A 15,399-nucleotide genomic window follows, 5' to 3' on the forward strand; every position below is an offset into this window, starting at 1 on the left:
GTGTGTGTGTGTGTGTGTGGTGGGGGGTTGGTTCTGTGTGTGTGTGTGTGGTGGGGGGGTTGGTTCTGTGTGTGTGTGTGTGGTGGGGGGTTGGTTCTGTGTGTGTGTGTGTGGTGGGGGGTTGGTTCTGTGTGTGTGGTGGGGGGTTGGTTCTGTGTGTGTGGTGGGGGGTTGGTTCTGTGTGTGTGTGTGTGTGTGTGTGTGGTGGGGGGTTGGTTCTGTGTGTGTGTGTGTGTGGTGGGGGGTTGGTTCTGTGTGTGTGTGTGTGTGGTGGGGGGTTGGTTCTGTGTGTGTGTGTGTGGTGGGGGGGTTGGTTCTGTGTGTGTGTGTGTGTGTGTGTGTGGTGGGGGGTTGGTTCTGTGTGTGTGGTGGGGGGTTGGTTCTGTGTGTGTGGTGGGGGGTTGGTTCTGTGTGTGTGTGTGAGTGTGTGGTGGGGGGTTGGTTCTGTGTGTGTGGTGGGGGGGTTGGTTCTGTGTGTGTGTGAGTGTGTGGTGGGGGGTTGGTTCTGTGTGTGTGTGAGTGTGTGGTGGGGGGTTGGTTCTGTGTGTGACTTTTGTAAGAGAGATTCTCTGAAGTCTGGATTCAATTTGATCGCGCTTTGTCTGCAATGCATGTTTTAAACACTCTGTTCCCATGTTCGTGGAGAACACATTCACTGTAAACAATGTCTCAATCAGGAATGTCCTATAAATGGCATATTGTCCAAATCTGTGATTGGATTGAATCCCGGCCTAACGCTTGCTGAAACCGTGAGCAAGTCTGTCTGCTTGTTGGTTTACCATGTTTGTTGTCTTGGTCCTGTAACGTTTAACCGCTGTCTAACTAAACATCTCCATGTCTGTCTGTCTGCCAGTGTACTACGAGGGTCTGCAGGACAAGCTGGCCCAGGTGCGTGATGCGAGAGCCGCCCTGAACGCCCTACGAGACGAACACAGAGAGAAGCTGCGTCGTGCTGCCGAGGAGGCAGAGAGACAGAGACAGATCCAGCTGGCCCAGAAACTAGAGATCATGAGACAGAAGAAACAGGTGACAGACTGGAGAACAACAGGGCTGGGAGTCTGTTTAGGAGGGGTACTATTACAGATAGTAACAGGTAACAGACTGGGGAACAACAGGGCTGGGAGTCTGTTTAGGAGGGGTACTATTACAGATAGTAACAGACTGGGGAACAACAGGGCTGGGAGTCTGTTTAGGAGGGGTGCTATTACAGATAGTAACAGGTAACAGACTGGGGAACAACAGGGCTGGGAGTCTGTTTAGGAGGGGTGCTATTACAGATAGTAACAGACTGGGGAACAACAGGGCTGGGAGTCTGTTTAGGAGGGGTACTATTACAGATAGTAACAGACTGGGGAACAACAGGGCTGGGAGTCTGTTTAGGAGGGGTACTATTACAGATAGTAACAGACTGGGGAACAACAGGGCTGGGAGTCTGTTTAGGAGGGGTACTATTACAGATAGTAACAGGTGACAGACTGGGGAACAACAGGGCTGGGAGTCTGTTTAGGAGGGGTACTATTACAGATAGTAACAGGTAACAGACTGGGGAACAACAGGGCTGGGAGTCTGTTTAGGAGGGGTACTATTACAGATAGTAACAGACTGGGGAACAACAGGGCTGGGAGTCTGTTTAGGAGGGGTACTATTACAGATAGTAACAGACTGGGGAACAACAGGGCTGGGAGTCTGTTTAGGAGGGGTACTATTACAGATAGTAACAGGTGACAGACTGGGGAACAACAGGGCTGGGAGTCTGTTTAGGAGGGGTACTATTACAGATAGTAACAGACTGGGGAACAACAGGGCTGGGAGTCTGTTTAGGAGGGGTACTATTACAGATAGTAACAGACTGGGGAACAACAGGGCTGGGAGTCTGTTTAGGAGGGGTGCTATTACAGATAGTAACAGGTAACAGACTGGAGAACAACAGGGCTGGGAGTCTGTTTAGGAGGGGTACTATTACAGATAGTAACAGACTGGGGAACAACAGGGCTGGGAGTCTGTTTAGGAGGGGTACTATTACAGATAGTAACAGACTGGGGGACAACAGGGCTGGGAGTCTGTTTAGGAGGGGTACTATTACAGATAGTAACAGACTGGGGAACAACAGGGCTGGGAGTCTGTTTAGGAGGGGTACTATTACAGATAGTAACAGACTGGGGAACAACAGGGCTGGGAGTCTGTTTAGGAGGGGTACTATTACAGATAGTAACAGACTGGGGAACAACAGGGCTGGGAGTCTGTTTAGGAGGGGTGCTATTACAGATAGTAACAGACTGGAGAACAACAGGGCTGGGAGTCTGTTTAGGAGGGGTACTATTACAGATAGTAACAGACTGGGGAACAACAGGGCTGGGAGTCTGTTTAGGAGGGGTACTATTACAGATAGTAACAGACTGGGGAACAACAGGGCTGGGAGTCTGTTTAGGAGGGGTACTATTACAGATAGTAACAGACTGGGGAACAACAGGGCTGGGAGTCTGTTTAGGAGGGGTACTATTACAGATAGTAACAGACTGGGGAACAACAGGGCTGGGAGTCTGTTTAGGAGGGGTGCTATTACAGATAGTAACAGGTAACAGACTGGGGAACAACAGGGCTGGGAGTCTGTTTAGGAGGGGTGCTATTACAGATAGTAACAGGTGACAGACTGGGGAACAACAGGGCTGGGAGTCTGTTTAGGAGGGGTACTATTACAGATAGTAACAGACTGGGGAACAACAGGGCTGGGAGTCTGTTTAGGAGGGGTGCTATTACAGATAGTAACAGACTGGGGAACAACAGGGCTGGGAGTCTGTTTAGGAGGGGTACTATTACAGATAGTAACAGACTGGGGAACAACAGGGCTGGGAGTCTGTTTAGGAGGGGTACTATTACAGATAGTAACAGACTGGGGAACAACAGGGCTGGGAGTCTGTTTAGGAGGGGTGCTATTACAGATAGTAACAGGTAACAGACTGGAGAACAACAGGGCTGGGAGTCTGTTTAGGAGGGGTACTATTACAGATAGTAACAGACTGGGGAACAACAGGGCTGGGAGTCTGTTTAGGAGGGGTACTATTACAGATAGTAACAGACTGGGGAACAACAGGGCTGGGAGTCTGTTTAGGAGGGGTGCTATTACAGATAGTAACAGACTGGGGAACAACAGGGCTGGGAGTCTGTTTAGGAGGGGTACTATTACAGATAGTAACAGACTGGGGAACAACAGGGCTGGGAGTCTGTTTAGGAGGGGTGCTATTACAGATAGTAACAGACTGGGGAACAACAGGGCTGGGAGTCTGTTTAGGAGGGGTGCTATTACAGATAGTAACAGACTGGGGAACAACAGGGCTGGGAGTCTGTTTAGGAGGGGTACTATTACAGATAGTAACAGGTAACAGACTGGGGAACAACAGGGCTGGGAGTCTGTTTAGGAGGGGTGCTATTACAGATAGTAACAGACTGGGGAACAACAGGGCTGGGAGTCTGTTTAGGAGGGGTACTATTACAGATAGTAACAGACTGGGGAACAACAGGGCTGGGAGTCTGTTTAGGAGGGGTACTATTACAGATAGTAACAGGTAACAGACTGGAGAACAACAGGGCTGGGAGTCTGTTTAGGAGGGGTGCTATTACAGATAGTAACAGACTGGGGAACAACAGGGCTGGGAGTCTGTTTAGGAGGGGTGCTATTACAGATAGTAACAGACTGGGGAACAACAGGGCTGGGAGTCTGTTTAGGAGGGGTACTATTACAGATAGTAACAGACTGGGGAACAACAGGGCTGGGAGTCTGTTTAGGAGGGGGTACTATTACAGATAGTAACAGACTGGGGAACAACAGGGCTGGGAGTCTGTTTAGGAGGGGTACTATTACAGATAGTAACAGACTGGGGAACAACAGGGCTGGGAGTCTGTTTAGGAGGGGTACTATTACAGATAGTAACAGGTAACAGACTGGAGAACAACAGGGCTGGGAGTCTGTTTAGGAGGGGTACTATTACAGATAGTAACAGACTGGGGAACAACAGGGCTGGGAGGCTGTTTAGGAGGGGCTACTATTACAGATAGTAACAGACTGGGGAACAACAGGGCTGGGAGTCTGTTTAGGAGGGGTGCTATTACAGATAGTAACAGACTGGGGAACAACAGGGCTGGGAGTCTGTTTAGGAGGGGTACTATTACAGATAGTAACAGACTGGGGAACAACAGGGCTGGGAGTCTGTTTAGGAGGGGTACTATTACAGATAGTAACAGACTGGGGGACAACAGGGCTGGGAGTCTGTTTAGGAGGGGTGCTATTACAGATAGTAACAGACTGGGGAACAACAGGGCTGGGAGTCTGTTTAGGAGGGGTACTATTACAGATAGTAACAGACTGGGGAACAACAGGGCTGGGAGTCTGTTTAGGAGGGGTGCTATTACAGATAGTAACAGGTAACAGACTGGGGAACAACAGGGCTGGGAGTCTGTTTAGGAGGGGTGCTATTACAGATAGTAACAGGTAACAGACTGGGGAACAACAGGGCTGGGAGTCTGTTTAGGAGGGGTACTATTACAGATAGTAACAGGTAACAGACTGGGGAACAACAGGGCTGGGAGTCTGTTTAGGAGGGGTACTATTACAGATAGTAACAGGTAACAGACTGGGGAACAACAGGGCTGGGAGTCTGTTTAGGAGGGGTACTATTACAGATAGTAACAGGTAACAGACTGGAGAACAACAGGGCTGGGAGTCTGTTCAGATATATTGTGTAGAACAGATCAGCTGTAGAATATTTAAAGGCCCAGTGCAGTAAAAAACGTGATTTCCCTGTGTTTTCTATACATGTCCACACTATGAGGTTGGAATAATAGTGTGAAATGGCAATGCCATTTTAGTGTAAGAGCTGTTTATGTTTTGGTGGGATGGCGTTTTGGCCTGCCTGGTGACTCACCAGGTTGCACATTTGGTTAATAGACCAATAAGGACGAGTTCCAAATCTCTCTGCCAATAGCAATTCTTGCATCTTTTTTGACTATTTTAATTGACAACAATCACGGTAAGGTAGTTAATTGTTAACCAGAAATGATTTGATGTTGAGATAAAAACGGCTGCATTGGACCTTTTTAATAGAATAATTTGAACCCTGAGATTCAGTAGGGATTTAGTCACATGAGGTATAGGTTGTTCTGCAGTAGGAGGTTAGTCGTGATGAGGTATAGGTTGTTCTGCAGTAGGAGGTTAGTCACATGATGAGGTATGGGTTGTTCTGCAGTAGGGGGTTAGTCACATGAGGTATGGGTTGTTCTGCAGTAGGGGGTTAGTCACGTGATGAGGTATAGGTTGTTCTGCAGTAGGGGGTTAGTCACGTGATGAGGTATAGGTTGTTCTGCAGTAGGGGGTTAGTCACATGAGGTATGGGTTGTTCTGCAGTAGGGGGTTAGTCACGTGATGAGGTATAGGTTGTTCTGCAGTAGGGAGTTAGTAACATGATGAGGTATAGGTTGTTCTGCAGTAGGGGGTTAGTCACATGAGGTATGGGTTGTTCTGCAGTGGGGGTTAGTAACATGATGAGGTATAGGTTGCTCTGCAGTAGGGGGTTAGTAACATGATGAGGTATAGTTTGTTCTGCAGTAGGGGGTTAGTCACATGAGGTATGGGTTGTTCTGCAGTGGGGGTTAGTAACGTGATGAGGTATGCAGCATCAGCCTGTTAGGTGGTATATGGTGTCTGATGTGGTGACTGTGTTTCAGGAGTACCTAGAGATGCAGCATCAGCCTGTTAGGTGGTATATGGTGTCTGATGTAGTGACTGTGTTTCAGGAGTACCTAGAGATGCAGCGTCAGCCTGTTAGGTGGTATATGGTGTCTGATGTGGTGACTGTTTCAGGAGTACCTAGAGATGCAGCGTCAGCCTGTTAGGTGGTATATGGTGTCTGATGTGGTGACTGTTTCAGGAGTACCTAGAGATGCAGCGTCAGCTGGCCATCCAGCGGCTCCAGGAGCAGGAGAAGGAGAGACAGATGAGGCTGGAGCAACAGAAACACACCATCCAGATGAGAGCCCAGATGCCTGCCTTCCCCATGGCCTACCCACAGGTAGACACTATACCATGCCCTACCGACAGGTAGACACTATACCATGCCCTACCGACAGGTAGACACTATACTATACCCTACCGACAGGTAGACACTATACCATGCCCTACCCACAGGTAGACACTATACCATGCCCTACCCACAGGTAGACACTATACTATACCCTACCCACAGGTAGACACTATACTATACCATGCCCTACCCACAGGTAGACACTATACTATACCCTACCCACAGGTAGACACTATACTATACCATGCCCTACCCACAGGTAGACACTATACTATACCCTACCCACAGGTAGACACTATACCATGCCCTACCCACAGGTAGACACTACACTATACCATGCCCTACCCACAGGTAGACACTATACCATGCCCTACCCACAGGTAGACACTATACCATGCCCTACCCACAGGTAGACACTATACCATGCCCTACCCACAGGTAGACACTATACCATGCCCTACCCACAGGTAGACACTATACTATACCCTACCCACAGGTAGACACTATACTACACTATACTATACCATGCCCTACCCACAGGTAGACACTATACCATGCCCTACCCACAGGTAGACACTATACTATACTATACCCACAGGTAGACACTACACTATACTATACCCTACCCACAGGTAGACACTATACTATACCCTACCCACAGGTAGACACTATACTATACCATGCCCTACCCACAGGTAGACACTATACTATACCCTACCCACAGGTAGACACTATACTATACCCTACCCACAGGTAGACACTATACTATACCATGCCCTACCCACAGGTAGACACTATACTATACCCTACCCACAGGTAGACACTATACTATACCCTACCCACAGGTAGACACTATACTATACCCTACCCACAGGTAGACACTATACTATACCCTACCCACAGGTAGACACTATACTATACCCTACCCACAGGTAGACACTATACTATACCATGCCCTACCCACAGGTAGACACTATACTATACCCTACCCACAGGTAGACACTATACCATGTCCTACCCACAGGTAGACACTATACCATGCCCTACACACAGGTAGACACTATACCATGCCCTACCCACAGGTAGACACTATACTATACCCTACCCACAGGTAGACACTATACTATACTATACCATGCTCTACCCACAGGTAGACACTATACTATACCATACCCACAGGTAGACACTATACTATACCCTACCCACAGGTAGACACTATACTATACCCTACCCACAGGTAGACACTACACTATACTATACCATGCCCTACCCACAGGTAGACACTATACTATACTATACCCACAGGTAGACACTACACTATACTATACCCTACCCACAGGTAGACACTATACTATACCCTACCCACAGGTAGACACTATACTATACCATGTCCTACCCACATGTAGACACTATACTATACCCTACCCACAGGTAGACACTATACCATGCCCTACCCACAGGTAGACACTATACTATACCCTACCCACAGGTAGACACTATACTATACCCTACCCACAGGTAGACACTACACTACACTATACTATACCATGCCCTACCCACAGGTAGACACTATACCATGCCCTACCCACAGGTAGACACTATACTATACCATACCCACAGGTAGACACTATACTATACCCTACCCACAGGTAGACACTATACTATACCCTACCCACAGGTAGACACTATACTATACCCTACCCACAGGTAGACACTATACTATACCCTACCCACAGGTAGACACTATACTATACCCTACCCACATGTAGACACTATACTATACCCTACCCACAGGTAGACACTATACTATACCATGCCCTACCCACAGGTAGACACTATACTATACCCTACCCACAGGTAGACACTATACTATACCATGCTCTACCCACAGGTAGACACTACACTATACCATGCCCTACCCACAGGTAGACACTATACTATACCATGCTCTACCCACAGGTAGACACTACACTATACCATGCCCTACCCAGGTAGACACTATACTATACCCTACCCACAGGTAGACACTATACTATACCCTACCCACAGGTAGACACTATACTATACCCTACCCACAGGTAGACACTATACTATACCCTACCCACAGGTAGACACTATACTATACCCTACCCACAGGTAGACACTATACTATACCCTACCCACAGGTAGACACTATACTATACTATACCCTACCCACAGGTAGACACTATACTATACCCTACCCACAGGTAGACACTATACTATACTATACTATACCCTACCCACAGGTAGACACTATACTATACCCTACCCACAGGTAGACACTATACTATACTATACTATACCCTACCCACAGGTAGACACTATACTATACCCTACCCACAGGTAGACACTATACTATACTATACTATACCCTACCCACAGGTAGACACTATACTATACCCTACCCACAGGTAGACACTATACTATACTATACTATACCCTACCCACAGGTAGACACTATACTATACCCTACCCACAGGTAGACACTATACCATGCCCTACCCACAGGTAGACACTATACCATGCCCTACACACAGGTAGACACTATACTATACCCTACCCACATGTAGACACTATACTATACCCTACCCACAGGTACACTATACTATACTATACCCTACCCACAGGTAGACACTATACCATGCCCTACCCACAGGTAGACACTATACTATACTATACCCACAGGTAGACACTATACTATACTATACTATACCATGCCCTACCCACAGGTAGACACTATACTATACTATACTATACTATACTATGCCCTACCCACAGGTAGACACTATACTATACTATACTATGTCCTACCCACAGGTAGACACTACACTATACTATACCATGCCCTACCCACAGGTAGACACTATACTATACTATACTATACTATACCATGTCCTACCCACAGGTAGACACTATACTATACTATACTATGTCCTACCCACAGGTAGACACTATACTATACTATACCATGCCCTACCCACAGGTAGACACTATACTATACCCTACCCACAGGTAGACACTATACTATACTATACTATACCATGCCCTACCCACAGGTAGACACTATACTATACTATACTATACTATACTATGCCCTACCCACAGGTAGACACTATACTATACTATACTATGTCCTACCCACAGGTAGACACTATACTATACTATACCATGCCCTACCCACAGGTAGACACTATACTATACCCTACCCACAGGTAGACACTATACTACACTATACTATACCATGCCCTACCCACAGGTAGACACCACACTATACCCTTCTCTCTGGCCGGCACACAGGGGAGGAGGCCTTCTCTCTGGCCGGCACACAGGGGAGGAGGCCTTCTCTCTGGCCGGCACACAGGGGAGGAGGCCTCCTCTCTGGCCGGCACACAGGGGAGGAGGTCTTCTCTCTGGCCGGCACACAGGGGAGGAGGCCTTCTCTCTGGCCGGCACACGGGAGGAGGCCTTCTCTCTGGCCGGCACACAGGGAGGAGGCCTCCTCTCTGGCCGGCACACAGGGGAGGAGGCCTCCTCTCTGGCCGGCACACAGGGGAGGAGGCCTCCTCTCTGGCCGGCACACAGGGGAGGAGGCCTCCTCTCTGGCCGGCACACAGGGGAGGAGGCCTCCTCTCTGGCCGGCACACAGGGGAGGAGGCCTCCTCTCTGGCCGGCACACAGGGGAGGAGGCCTCCTCTCTGGCCGGCACACAGGGGAGGAGGCCTCCTCTCTGGCCGGCACACAGGGGAGGAGGCCTCCTCTCTGGCCGGCACACAGGGGAGGAGGCCTCTCTGGCCGGCACACAGGGGAGGAGGCCTCCTCTCTGGCCGGCACACAGGGGAGGAGGCCTTCTCGCTGGCCGCCACACAGGGAGGAGGCCTTCTCGCTGGCCGCCACACAGGGGAGTTAGTCTTCGTACAGAGCCTTGGGGCAGGCGTGTCACGACACTGTTAGTCTATAGAGGTTCTGTGTAAATGGTTGCTGCAGGTGTTTTACCTGGCGTTTACCTAGTGGCTGTTCTTTTGGTCCAGCTCTTGTGTAAATTCCTCTCCTTTTCACCCTAGATGCAGTCTTTGCCCCCTAACGTGGCAGGAGGGGTGGGGTACGGGCAGCCGGGGGGACCCCCCAGTTACCCAGGCACCTTTAGCCCCTCAGGGTCAGTGGAGGGGTCGCCCATGCACAACGTCTACATGAACCAGCCTGGACCAGGACAGTACCAGGCCATGCCTCCAGGTTAGTACAGACCCCAATGAGTCAAATGCTTTAAACAAATGTTTGTCTTGTTGAATAGCATGGTAGTTAGTCTAGGGGCCAGCATGTCTTGTTGAATAGCATGGTAGTTAGTCTAGGGGCCAGCATGTCTTGTTGAATAGCATGGTAGTTAGCCTGGGGGCCAGCATGTCTTGTTGAATAGCATGGTAGTTAGCCTGGGGGCCAGCATGTCTTGTTGAATAGCATGGTAGTTAGTCTAGGGGCCAGCATGTCTTGTTGAATAGCATGGTAGTTAGTCTAGGGGCCAGCATGTCTTGTTGAATAGCATGGTAGTTAGTCTAGGGGCCAGCATGTCTTGTTGAATAGCATGGTAGTTAGTCTAGGGGCCAGCTTGTCTTGTTGAATAGCATGGTAGTTAGTCTAGGGGCCAGCATGTCTTGTTGAATAGCATGGTAGTTAGCCTGGGGGCCAGCATGTCTTGTTGAATAGCATGGTAGTTAGCCTGGGGGCCAGCATGTCTTGTTGAATAGTATGGTAGTTAGCCTGGGGGCCAGCATGTCTTGTTGAATAGCATAGTAGTTAGCCTGGGGGCCAGCATGTCTTGTTGAATAGCATGGTAGTTAGTCTAGGGGGCCAGCATGTCTTGTTGAATAGCATGGTAGTTAGTCTAGGGGCCAGCATGTCTTGTTGAATAGCATGGTAGTTATCCTGGGGGCCAGCATGTCTTGTTGAATAGCATGGTAGTTAGTCTGGGGGCCAGCATGTCTTGTTGAATAGCATGGTAGTTATCCTGGGGGCCAGCATGTCTTGTTGAATAGCATGGTAGTTAGTCTAGGGGCCAGCTTGTCTTGTTGAATAGCGTGGTAATTAGTCTAGGGGCCAGCATGTCTTGTTGAATAGCATGGTAGTTAGCCTGGGGGCCAGCATGTCTTGTTGAATAGCATGGTAGTTAGCCTGGGGGCCAGCATGTCTTGTTGAATAGCATGGTAGTTAGCCTGGGGGCCAGCATGTCTTGTTGAATAGCATGGTAGTTATCCTGGGGGCCAGCATGTCTTGTTGAATAGCATGGTAGTTAGCCTGGGGGCCAGCATGTCTTGTTGAAAAGCATGGTAGTTAGTCTGGGGGCCAGCATGTCTTGTTGAATAGCATGGTAGTTAGTCTGGGGGCCAGCATGTCTTGTTGAATAGCATGGTAGTTAGCCTGGGGGCCAGCATGTCTTGTTGAGTAGCATGGTAGTTAGTCTGGGGGCCAGCATGTCTTGTTGAATAGCATGGTAGTTAGTCTGGGGGCCAGCATGTCTTGTTGAATAGCATGGTAGTTAGTCTGGGGGCCAGCATGTCTTGTTGAATAGCATGGTAGTTAGTCTAGGGGCCAGCATGTCTTGTTGAATAGCATGGTAGTTAGTCTAGGGGCCAGCATGTCTTGTTGAATAGCATGGTAGTTAGTCTGGGGGCCAGCATGTCTTGTTGAATAGCATGGTAGTTAGTCTAGGGGCCAGCATGTCTTGTTGAATAGCATGGTAGTTAGTCTAGGGGCCAGCATGTCTTGTTGAATAGCATGGTAGTTAGTCTAGGGGCCAGCATGTCTTGTTGAATAGCATGGTAGTTAGTCTGGGGGCCAGCATGTTTCTGCTTTCTTGCTTGTTTGATGTGGCAATGCATTACAAGGAGTGGCAAGATGGCACAAACAGATCTTGGACCAGGATAAATGCTTGAGTGTCTCAGAATCAGGAGTGGAATCAGGGTTGTTCCTCCCCTTTGATGCTATAACAGCCTCCACTCTTCAGGGAAGGCTTTCCACTAGATGTTGGAACATGGCTGCTATAACAGCCTCCACTCTTCTGGGAAGGCTTTCCACTAGATGTTGGAACATGGCTGCTATAACAGCTTCCACTCTTCTGGGAAGGCTTTCCACTAGATGTTGGAACATGGCTGCTATAACAGCCTCCACTCTTCAGGGAAGGCTTTCCACTAGATGTTGGAACATGGCTGCTATAACAGCTTCCACTCTTCTGGGAAAGCTTTCCACTAGATGTTGGAACATGGCAGCTATAACAGCCTCCACTCTTCAGGGAAGGCTTTCCACTAGATGTTGGAACATGGCTGCTATAACAGCCTCCACTCTTCAGGGAAGGCTTTCCACTAGATGTTGGAACATGGCAGCTATAACAGCTTCCACTCTTCTGGGAAGGCTTTCCACTAGATGTTGGAACATGGCTGCGGGGACTTGGTTCCAGGCTAGGTCGGGCACTGATTTTGTGCGATTAGGCCGGGCTCTCAGTCAGCGTTCCAATTCATCCCAAAGGCGTTCGATGGGGTTGAGGTTAGTGCAGGCTAGTCAAGTTCTTCCACACCGATCTCGACAAACCATTTCTGTATGGACCTGGCTTTGTGCTCGGGGGCATTGTCATGCCTTAACAGGAAAGGGCCTTCCCCAAAGGCCCTTCCCCAAACTGTTGCCACCATTATTCCTCCTTCATGAACCTTTACAGTTGGCACTATCCATTGAAACAGTTAGCATTCTCCTGGCATCCGCCAAACCCATTGCACATGGTGATCTTAGTCTTGTGTGCGGCTGCTCGGCCACGGAAACCCATTTCATGAAGTTCTTGTGCTGACGTTGCTTCCAGAGGCAGTTTGGAACTCGGTAGTGAGTCTTGCAATTGAGGACAGGCGATTTTTACGCGCTTCAGCGGTCCCGTTCTGTGAGCTTGAGCTCTTTCGATGTTTCCACTTCACAATAACAGCACCAATAGTTGACCGGGGCAGTTCTAGCAGGGCAGAAATGTGACAAACTGACTTGTTGGAAAGGTGGCATCCTATGACGGTGCCACGTTGAAAGTCACTGAGCTCTTCAGTAAGGCCATTCTACTGCCAATGTTTGTCCATGGAGATTGCATGGCTGTGTGCTTGATTTTATACACCTGTCAGCAGCGGGTGTGGCTGAAATAGCCGAATCCACTAACTTGAAGGGATGTCCACATACTTTTGTATATATTGTGTACGTTGACCTTCTGTAACATGACGCTCCTGTGTTTGCCTCCCTGCTCCAGACCCCAACATGTACATGTACCAGCCTGCAGGAACCAATGGGCAGCCTGCACCCCCTGGCCAGGCCCCGCCCACCACTAGCCCTGCCTACTCTAACTACCAGGCCACACCCACACAGGGATACCAGGTGAGGACAGAGGGGAGTGTCATGCCTGTTACAATACTATTGGTGTTGAAATGGAAACGTGGTAGTGGACTTCCTCATACGGAGTTCGTCGTCTAGGTAACTAGGTTTCCTCCTTAATGTGAACTACATGATGTAATGCCTGATGTCATGTCCCAATGAGAGGCTCAGCAATACACCGTCAGATCAAATCAAATGTACAACAGGTGTAGCACCTTACAGTGAAATGCTTATTTACAAGACCTTAACCAACAATGCTGTTTTAAGAAAATAATTAAGAGTTAAGTAAAACAATAGAAAATAAAAGTAACAAATAATTAAACAGCAGCAGCAAAATAACAAGTGAGGCTATATACAGGGGGGTACCGGTACAGAGTCAATGTGTGGGGGCACCGGTTAGTTGAGGTAATATGTACATGTAGGTAGAGTTAAAGTGACTATACATAGATAATAAACAGAGTAGCAGCAGTGTAAAAGAGGGGTCTGGGTAGCCCTTTGATTAGCTGTTCAGGAGTCTCATGACTTGGGGGTAGAAGCTGTTAAGGAGCCTTTTGGTCCTAGACTTGGTGCTCCGGTACCGCTTTACCTGGAGTCCTTTTAAAATGTGCTTCAGGCTTCATGTCACTCTTTCATTTTGTTTCTCAACGTGGCTCCTCCTTATTTAGCATCATAATGTGATGTTTATAAAGGGAGTCAAACGGCTCATGACTAGTGTTATAATAGGTTATAAACACATCATAATACATTCTACATGTAGGTTTTAAATCATCTGTTAGCCGCGTCTGTAATGTTAATATTTTCCTGTGTCATCGGTCTCAGCAGAACGTGGTGTCCCAGTCTCTGCCCCCCATGTCCCAGCCTCCCCCCACTAACGGTATGTCCTACGTGGCCTACCCTCCACCCTACACCATGCAGAATATGATGGCAGCCCTACCTGGGCAGGACCCCAACATGCCCCCACAACAACCCTACATGCAGGGCCCAGGACAACAGCCCATGTACCAACAGGTAGGAGTCCTTGGTTTCTGTCTCCTTCCTCTCTCTCCTTCCTCTCTCTCCTTCCTCTCTCTCCTTCCTCTCTCTCCTTCCTCTCTCTCCCTCCTCTCTTCTTCCCTCTCTCTCTTTCCTCTCTCTCCTTCCTCTCTCTCCTTCCTCTCTCTCCTTCCTCTCTCTCCTTCCTCTCTCTCCTTTCTCTCTCTCTCTCTCTCTCTCTCTCTCTCTCTTTCTCTTTCTCTCTCTTTCTCTCTCTCTCTCTCTCTCTCAGCATAGTGTTGCCTGTCTATAGGGGGACTTCTGATTCCGTATGTCAGAGGCTTGCTTGTTCTATGTGTTATGTAGTGGGAGTTGCAGTGAGGGATTGATGGTAATCTCTCTCACACTACTTCTGTCTCTCTCTGTGTAGATGGCTCCCCCTGGTGGCCCCCAGCAGCAGGTTCAGCAGCAGCAGCCTCCGCAGGTCCATCCAGGCAGCGAGGCACAGCTCATCTCCTTTGACTGATCCATCCACCTGGCTAGCTCAGCTTAACGTTACCACCTGCTGCTGGCAGGGTTCAACACACTACACCCCCTCTCTTCTCTTCTGTCCTCACCTCTCTTCTCTTCTGTTCTCACCTCTCTTCTCTTCTCCCCTCTTCTCTTCTGTCCTCACCTCTCTTCTCTTCTGTCCTCACCTCTCTCCTCTTCTCTTCTGTCCTCACCTCTCCCCTCTTCTCTTCTGTCCTCACCTCTCCCCTCTTCTCTTCTGTCCTCACCTCTCTTCTCTTCTGTCCTCACCTCTCTTCTCTTCTGTCCTCACCTCTCTCCTCTTCTGTCCTCTCTCCTCTTCTCTTCTGTCCTCACCTCTCTCCTCTTCTCTTCTGTCCTCACCTCTCTTCTCCCCTCTTCTCTTCTGTCCTCACCTCTCTTCTCTTCTGTCCTCACC

The 15,399-nt window shown here is 48.9% G+C and overlaps 1 protein-coding gene across 8 annotated transcripts in view; it reads left to right on the plus strand.

Moving 5' to 3' along the window:
• Positions 1-15,153, plus strand: part of hgs (hepatocyte growth factor-regulated tyrosine kinase substrate) — a 33,218-nt gene extending 18,065 nt beyond the window's left edge. For 5 of the 8 annotated variants that reach the window (XM_029729132.1, XM_029729133.1, XM_029729130.1 and 2 more), the window contains exons 15-20: positions 854-1,026; positions 5,922-6,062; positions 10,157-10,325; positions 13,357-13,481; positions 14,298-14,486; positions 14,881-15,153. In XM_029729132.1, the coding sequence (XP_029584992.1) occupies positions 854-1,026; positions 5,922-6,062; positions 10,157-10,325; positions 13,357-13,481; positions 14,298-14,486; positions 14,881-14,976 (893 nt within the window). In that variant the 3' untranslated portion in view covers positions 14,977-15,153. The remainder of the gene's footprint in view (positions 1-853; positions 1,027-5,921; positions 6,063-10,156; positions 10,326-13,356; positions 13,482-14,297; positions 14,487-14,880) is intronic. The other 3 variants (XM_029729137.1, XM_029729131.1, XM_029729138.1) reach the window with 1 other exon arrangement.
• Positions 15,154-15,399: the final 246 nt, after the last annotated feature.

The sequence above is a fragment of the Salmo trutta genome, chromosome 32 (genome assembly GCF_901001165.1).
Source record: "Salmo trutta chromosome 32, fSalTru1.1, whole genome shotgun sequence".
Classification (NCBI taxonomy): domain Eukaryota; kingdom Metazoa; phylum Chordata; class Actinopteri; order Salmoniformes; family Salmonidae; genus Salmo; species Salmo trutta.